The sequence below is a fragment of the Stigmatopora argus genome, chromosome 2 (assembly GCF_051989625.1).
Source record: "Stigmatopora argus isolate UIUO_Sarg chromosome 2, RoL_Sarg_1.0, whole genome shotgun sequence".
Taxonomy (NCBI): Eukaryota; Metazoa; Chordata; class Actinopteri; order Syngnathiformes; family Syngnathidae; genus Stigmatopora; species Stigmatopora argus.
This window is the reverse complement of record NC_135388.1, coordinates 16,121,549-16,130,000: the sequence shown is the minus strand read 5'-3', so window position 1 is coordinate 16,130,000 and position 8,452 is coordinate 16,121,549. Positions and strand designations below refer to the sequence as shown.

The 8,452-nt window shown below is 40.4% G+C and overlaps 1 protein-coding gene across 2 annotated transcripts in view; it reads left to right on the top strand.

Moving 5' to 3' along the window:
- The window catches only part of lrp4 (low density lipoprotein receptor-related protein 4), a 76,457-nt gene that overhangs the window by 62,421 nt on the left and 5,584 nt on the right, over positions 1-8,452 (top strand). For both annotated transcript variants that reach the window (XM_077624368.1, XM_077624359.1), the window contains exons 16-31: positions 578-703; positions 1,648-1,856; positions 2,097-2,178; positions 2,325-2,430; positions 2,544-2,745; positions 2,883-3,072; positions 3,515-3,646; positions 3,782-3,922; positions 4,018-4,104; positions 4,742-4,913; positions 5,108-5,270; positions 6,179-6,404; positions 7,066-7,369; positions 7,475-7,693; positions 7,853-7,987; positions 8,156-8,264. In XM_077624368.1, the coding sequence (XP_077480494.1) occupies positions 578-703; positions 1,648-1,856; positions 2,097-2,178; positions 2,325-2,430; positions 2,544-2,745; positions 2,883-3,072; positions 3,515-3,646; positions 3,782-3,922; positions 4,018-4,104; positions 4,742-4,913; positions 5,108-5,270; positions 6,179-6,404; positions 7,066-7,369; positions 7,475-7,693; positions 7,853-7,987; positions 8,156-8,264 (2,603 nt within the window). The remainder of the gene's footprint in view (positions 1-577; positions 704-1,647; positions 1,857-2,096; positions 2,179-2,324; positions 2,431-2,543; positions 2,746-2,882; positions 3,073-3,514; positions 3,647-3,781; positions 3,923-4,017; positions 4,105-4,741; positions 4,914-5,107; positions 5,271-6,178; positions 6,405-7,065; positions 7,370-7,474; positions 7,694-7,852; positions 7,988-8,155; positions 8,265-8,452) is intronic.

Here is an 8,452-nt window from a genome sequence, read left to right as displayed (position 1 = left end):
AGACTTAAGTTTTTTTGATAATAGTCCAATAATAGTCAATTCATTTTTGAAAAGGAACATGTCTCTAGTCGCAGCTTCGTGTTTTATTGTTTTTCGGTGTATCTCAGAACTTATATTGCTCTGCATTTTTAATTGTTGTATAGATTTAATTTTCTATGTAACGTATTTCGGGCGGCCCGGCGGCTTCAGTGGTTAGCATGTCGGCCTCACAGCTCTGGGGTCTTGAGTTCAAATCCAGGTCGGTCCACCTGTGTGGAGTTTGCATGTTCTCCCTGGGCCTGCGTGGATTTCCTCCGGGTCCTCCCAACATTCCAAAAACATGCATAGTAGGCTTATTGGACACTCTAAATTGCCCCTAGTTATGAGTGTGAGCATGAATGGTTGTCCGTCTCCTCGTGCCCTGCGATCAGCTAGCCACTGATTCAGGGTGTCCACCTCTAGCCGGAAGTCAGCTGGGATAGGCTCCAGCACCCCCCGCGACCCTAGTGAGGTTAAAGCGGTTCAGAAAGTGAATGAATGAATTTAACGTATTTCCAAATGTTCTGTTTTGTATTACATATATTTGAATTTACTGCAGGAGGCAAGAATCGCTGTGGTGCCAACAATGGAGGTTGTAGCCACTTGTGTCTCCCTGGCAATAAAACGTACACCTGTGCTTGTCCAACTGGTTTCAAGAAGGTGGACCACAACAACTGTGCTAACAGTGAGTTTTTTAGTTATCCATGTCTTTCAATTGTATACGGTATGAGCTTTTAATTGCCCAAACTGTTACATAGATACATTCTGCGTTATTCTACAGCTCTGGTTCTCAAATTTTGAAGTATCACCTCAACAAAAAAGCACCAAGACAAAGTACAAATAGTACCCCCTGCTTTGAAAAATTGAGACAGGTGTTTCATTTAATTATATTTTAAGACAACATTTGATCATTTACATTTGGCTTTGTTGTAGGCGGAAACTTGAATAAGGATTGAGTTAAAATATGTTTAAATTTAAAATTCAAGTGATTTATTTTTTCTACATAAATGTAAAAAATTAAATGAAATTATTAATACAAATGAAAATGACTATGAATCAATCAATCTTTGAATGAGAAGAATAGATTGGATTAAAAGAAAAAGATGAGTACCACCTGCCTTGTTTAAAAAAAATGAAACAGGTGTTTCATTTAATTATACTTTAAGACAACATTTGATCATTAACATTTGGCTTGGTTGTAGGAGGAAATTTGAATAAGGATTGAGTTAAAATATTTTTCAATTTAAAATTCAAGTGATTTAGTTTTTCTACATAAATTTAAAAAAATAAATGAAATTATTAAAACAAATGAAAATGACTAAAAATAAATCAATCTTTGGATGAGGAGAATAGAATGGATTAAAAGAAAAAGATGAAGACAGTAGTAACATTTTAGTTAATTAATCGTTTGCATACCGCTGTAGGGAGCCCACATACCGCTTATGGAACTGGTACCACACTTTGAGAACCATGGTCTCAAGAATATGTTTTAAGTAATCTCGTACAAGAATGGTAATTTACAAGATGAAAATGTTTTGTATGTCAGTGTGGTTTTGTTTTTTGTTTTTTTATTGTTGATCCATTGTTTAAAAATAGAAGACTGACAGAAGACCTTTGGTCTTTAATCAGGTCTTGACAAGTTCCTGCTTTTTGCCCGAAGGACGGACATCAGACGAATCAGCTTTGACACAGAAGATATGTCCGATGATGTCATCCCTCTGGCTGATGTGCGCAATGCTGTGGCACTGGACTGGGATGCCAGAGACAGCTACATCTACTGGACTGACGTGACCACAGACTCTATCAACAGAGCCCTATGGAATGGCAGCAAGCAGGAGGTCAGAAGGAGGCCTTCTAAAATTAAATCAATGGGGTGGCATGTTTCCTCTGGCGTAAGCTTTTAACAAGGCTAGAAGAAACTTGTGTAGTACTGCCACCTTGAGATGCAGGAGTGTTATTATATCTTGCTTGACTACCAACATGCCAGAAGAGGGTTGCAGCGACTTTACTAAGATCACAGGTTTAATGTGTATCCCCAGTCAACAACCTTGACAGTTTGCTTTATTCCTTTCTTGCAGGTGGTTGTGGACACCAGCCTGGAGAGTCCAGCTGGTTTAGCTATTGACTGGGTGACTAACAAACTCTACTGGACTGATGCTGGTAACCAACTTAGTTTTCAAATATTATATGCAGCACAATCAAATCTAATACTCGTTGGACACTGTTATATTTCACACTGTTAAAATCTAAACGTGTGCATTGTTTACTCTTTGGGTGTAATTAATGTGATATATTTTGTTACCCAGGTACAGATCGTATTGAGGTCGCTAATGCAGATGGGAGCATGCGGACTGTGCTTATATGGGAGAACCTTGATCGACCCAGGGACATTGTTGTCGATCCTATTGGAGGGTGGGGTTATTTAAAAGATGTCGTATTATGAGAGATTTTTGTCTGAGAAATTTTCTCACATACTGTACATGTGTGTGTATATCTATATATATATATATTTTTCTTCTCTATAGTTTCATGTACTGGACTGACTGGGGTGCCAACCCAAAGATTGAACGTGCAGGGATGGATTCTTCAAGTCGCATAGTCATTATCTCTTCTAACTTGACATGGCCCAATGGGCTTGCCATTGACTATGACACTAAACGCCTATATTGGGCAGACGCTGGCATGAAGACAATTGAATTTGGAAACTTTGATGGTTCTGACCGACAGGTAATAGTCTTTTCTGAGGTTGTATTTCAACAGAGGTGTAATCTAAATATGGCCTACAGTGAGACATAGAGTATATAAATTTGTTTGAATAATTGAAATGTTAAAGCTCACTAAACTTACACACCTATCCTTTCAAGGTTTTGATTGCCAGTCAGCTACCTCACCCCTTCGGCCTTACTGTACATGAAAACATGCTGTACTGGACAGATTGGCAGTCCAAGAGCATCCAGAGTGCTAACAAATTCACTGGCTTGGAGCGGCAAACACTTACAGAAAATCTGGAGAACCTAATGGATATTCACATGTTCCAGAGGCATCGCGAAACAGGTTCGGGCATCTTTGTGTGTGGTTGTGTTTTTCATTACATTCCCTTCTTAATAAGTAGTTTTATAGTGTTTTATTGCATTTCTGAATCAATTATAATGGGGCAAGAAGTAAGTATGTTTATATATAGCCTACACATTTTTTGCCATTTAAATTCATTATTACTTTGTTGGAATTTGCACAGTTATGTGCTCCCATAGCAGCCATCTGCTTAACATCCTCCTCAACATTTGATTAAAGAGAGTGTTTTCCCTTAACATAAATTAGTATTCATGCTATGGAGAATTGGAGATAAACTGAGCCTTGATCAGTGACTACAAAGGCAATACCTCTTTCTGATCCAAAAAACTAGCCAGAACATTACCATTCATTTTTCTTCTATCGAATGACCTAGAAAGGTTTGGCAGCTGAGATTATTTTGTTGTTGTTTGTCTGCTACCTGTAGTGCACAACCCATGTGCAGTGAACAATGGAGGTTGTAGTCACCTCTGTCTCCTGGCTCCTGCTCCCAAAGCCTTCAGTTGTTCGTGTCCTACTGGTATCAACCTTGAGGCAGATGGAAAGACCTGCACACCTGGTATATAATCACAAGCACACCTATATTTATTTTTACATTAGTTTGGTACACTGTTATGAACGGAACATTGATGCAGTATATCATTAACAGTAATTAATTTGTTTTGTTCTCAAATATATCCAAATATTTTTTCAGGGATGACAAGCTTCTTAATCTTCGCACGGCGGACGGACATAAGAATGGTGTCTTTGGACATCCCTTACTTTGCTGATGTGGTTCTTGCTGTCAACAGTTCCATGAAAAATACAATTGCCATTGGAGTTGACCCACAAGATGGTTTGTGTGTCCTGTCAAAGAAGTAAAATGTCATGAGCTGAGCTTATGTTTCAAATAGGAAAGCAATATATCTTAATATGGTGTGTCTTCTGCAGGAAAGGTATATTGGTCAGACAGTACACTTAAAAAAATCTGCAGAGCCAATATCAATGGGACAGCTGACGAAGACATCATATCTACAGGTGAGGAGAAATTATCTTCATAAGTTCAGCAAGATACAGCAGCAGGGTTCCAAACCCTTATGCATTGAGTGCATTTCTAATCTATTTCAGGGCATTCATATGCACAACACCATACCTTATATTTTCCATGCATCCAAAATATAACCCAACCATTCTCATAAAGTAACAAATTCCAACAAATTAGGTGCTCAAATCTTAAATTTTGGACTAAAGGGGCCTGGCATCCACTTATGATATGGACGTCATTTTTCTCAGAAACTACATCATGTAAAAAGATGATTCTTTGTTTTTACACTTGTTAGGTCCCAACTAGCCTAAATATCAAAGACAAAATAAAAATGCATGCCTTGCAAGAGTTTGGGTCTTAGGAGGTTAAACGCGGAGTCTGGCCCATGGTACACAGCTATCAAGTATTTTTTAGGTGATCGGCACATGAATGGCAGACTTCAAAGGTAGTGTCCACAAAAAAACAACAACTGAGTGATGACTTTACAGGCCTTCAGCCTGTAAAGGTCCTGGAGAAATCATTGAACGCATGCACACACACACCTATACACGCGCACATAGTTTGACTGAACTATTTTCACAACTTTGAACCCTGAAACATTGTACCATGCGGCATCTACTCTTTTTCTAGGACTGATGACGACTGATGGTCTGGCAGTAGATGCAGTAGGCCGAAAGATTTACTGGACAGATACAGGAACCAACCGGATAGAAGTTGCCAATTTGGATGGCTCGATGAGGAAAGTTTTAGTGTGGCAAAACCTCGACAGCCCCCGTGCCATTGCACTTTACCATGAGATGGGGTAAGGCTACCACCATAGCAAATGAATTTTTAGTCACCTATTTAATCCCAAAAATATTTTATATGTTGATATGACATAAAGGAAGTAATATGAAAAGAGAACATTCAACTTCATGATCACAGTGAAAGCTGTCAAGATACACTTTTTGTTTTCCGCACTCATTTCATACCTCAATCTGTCTGAATCCCTTACAGTTATATGTATTGGTCTGACTGGGGAGAGCATGCGAAATTGGAGCGCTCATCAATGGATGGATCAGATCGAGTGATCCTCATAAATAATAATCTTGGATGGCCCAATGGTCTTGCCATAGACATAGCTGGCTCACAGTTATTGTGGGCTGATGCTCATACTGAGGTGAGTTTTAGCCCAAGAAACGTACTCTGTGGATGATGAGAGATACCATATTATACTACTAGAACTGCTTACCATGGTTTAATTTTAAAGACAAATTAAAACCGTGGACGTACTTGTTGCATGAATTCATTAAAGGAAACTATACTGCAACACGAACAATACAAAATGTTTCGTGTAAGTCAGGAGCTACCGAACGCCACCAGTTCCATGTGCCCATTCACCGAACCTCACCATTTTCATATGCGCATTCACCGAACCTTACTTTAGTGTAAAATAAAATATATATTTTTCTCAAATTCAAGATATATAAATTCCCCACAGCACTGATGGGCAAAGTAATATCACGTGATCATCTTGCAGCCAGTGATGGTAAAGCGGGGCATGTTATTGTGAATAGACATGATGAGTCGATGTGTCTTGACCTCTGCGGCAGAGGCCCCACCAAATCCCTGAGACCGACTCACCCAACCCCTAGTCGCCACGTCGCCAAGACACCTGGGGAGTCAACGCTAAAGAGAGAGCTCTTAAAAATAATTGAATGTTGAATGTGACAGTATACTTTTCCCCAAGTTGGAATTTTCCAATTCAACGGAATCAGCAAAATAGCCATGCATCGCACACACCTTTTACATTGTCCGACAAAAATATACATGAACTTTTGATGAAAAATGCCACTTGCTCGACATGCTGCAATGTCTTAAATGGAAATGTAATCCAGTCCAGCGTATTTGTTATTTTTGCATTCTGCAGCCCTACCATATAAATAAAGCTGTTAATCCAACATGTTTTTATATCATATTCAACATAATTTTACAATATACTGAACTTTATGATATAGACTACGAGAATCTTAAATGAATGTTTACCCTTCTAAAAAGTGAAATCTGATACCCTTTGTTTTTCCATAGCGCATCGAGGCTGCTGATTTGAATGGCCAAAACCGTCACACCCTGGTGACACCAGTCCAACACCCGTATGGTTTAACCCTTTTGGGGCCCCACATCTATTGGACTGACTGGCAGAGTCGCAGCATCCAGCGAGCAGACAAAAATTCAGGTGCCAACACTATCACTGTTCGTGCCAGCCTGCCAGGCCTGATGGACATCCAGGCTGTGGACAGAAAGAGAACTTTGGGTAAGTCTTGAGTTATGCAACTTAGCAAGAGCAACTTTAATTTGACTAATTACTTACCTCAAACATTTTGAGACACCTCATCACTACCACTTACCTGTGTACAATATGAAAAGACATTCATTTTCTGAACCGCCAATCCTCACAAGGATCGTGGGGGGCAATTAAAAATGTTCAGTCAGCCTACAATGCATGTTTTGGGGATGTGGGAGGAAATCAGAACACCCGAAGAAAACCCACACAATCTCAGGGAGAACACGCAAACTCCACACAGGGAGGACTCGCCTGGGATCAAACCCTCGACCCCAGTAATGTGAGGCCGACACGCTAACCACTCGCCCACCAGGCTGCTCATATGAACAGACACTAGAAGATAATCTCTTCTGAAAACCCTCCTTTTTTTCTATTCATCCAGAACAACATTGGTGAAATAAAAGGTTGTTGGTTTTGTTGAGCGGGCTGGATATGATCTCTCTTCTAGTCCTAAAAAAATACATGGGTTTTGACTTCACCCCTTCTGTCATCAAGCGATTTCAAGCTCTATGTCTAACTTGTATACTTAGGCTCCATCCTTAACCCAGTCAATAGCAAAGTGACTGCAAATTGAGTTTTGGCATGGAATTCAATGCATAATTTTGTTACCTTCTTCACTTATTTTTCTCAGGATTCAATAAGTGTGGCTGGAAAAATGGTGGCTGCACTCACCTGTGTCTTCCTCGCCCCAATGGTACTTCCTGTGCTTGTCCTACTGGCATCCTGCTCAAGAGCGATGGTAGAACATGTGAAGACTCCCCCGAAACATTTCTTCTCTTCTCCAACCGCATCAGTGTGCGGAGAATCTCTTTGGACACTAACGATCACACAGATGTGCACGTACCTGTGCCCGAGCTGCACAATGTGATTTCGTTAGACTATGACAGTGTAGATGGAAAACTGTACTACACTGATGTCACCTTGGATGTGATAAGGTAGCATCCTCAGATATTGCTGGTCTTAGGTTTTTCATAATGATAATAATTATGCTTGCATGTATTATATAACTCATTATTTTACTTGTGTGTTTGTGTGTGTAGACGTTCAAACCTTGATGGCAGTGGAATGGAGACTGTAATAAGTCAGGGTCTAAAGACCACAGATGGCTTGGCTGTTGATTGGGTGGCCAGAAATATGTATTGGACTGACACCGGTCGAAACACCATTGAGGTGGCGCGCATTGACGGAACCAGCCGCAAAGTCCTTGTCAATAACAGTTTGGATGAACCCAGAGCCATTGCAGTGTTCCCGAGCAAAGGGTGAGACAGAATTGACAAAATTCTATTGAACAGCTGAAGAAGCCATCCAATTACACCTCACATAGCCTGTTTAAGACCAGTTGCATGAGATAAATGAAAATATGACATGACTGCAGTTGTTTTGCTTGTCATTTGACCAATGTCCCCATGTCCTTGCAGGTTTCTTTTCTGGACCGACTGGGGTCATATCGCTAAGATTGAACGATCTCACCTGGATGGCACAGACCGCAAAGTTCTTATCAATACTGACCTGGGCTGGCCCAATGGACTCACATTAGATTACGACACGCGAAGGTCAGAGACTGCCTGAAATCCTTGTTTGCTTGGTTACCATAATTGTTTTATCTATTCAGCTCTCTCATATTTTCTCCATTCGGCTTTATTGTGTTTTATGTGTTATGGATGCACATCATATTTGTACTTACTTAAGGTTTTTTTTGTCATTTCTATGCATTCCTACAGAATATTTTGGGTTGATGCCCATTTGGACAGGATCGAGAGTTCTGACCTGAACGGAAAACTGCGTCAGATCCTTGTTAGCCCAGTGTCCCACCCCTTCGCCTTAACACAGGTAGCCCTTTCCCTAACCTCTCAACCCCCAAGGTTGCAATCACGGGACCAAACCTTCCTAATGGCTGCCTCCGTCACTCACCTACTCTCCCACGTGTCAGCTCACCGTGTAACTCTAGTCATCGGTCATCTGCTCGTCGTCCTCCAGTTCATACTTGACTCATTGGACTTGACCATTTCTTCTATTTC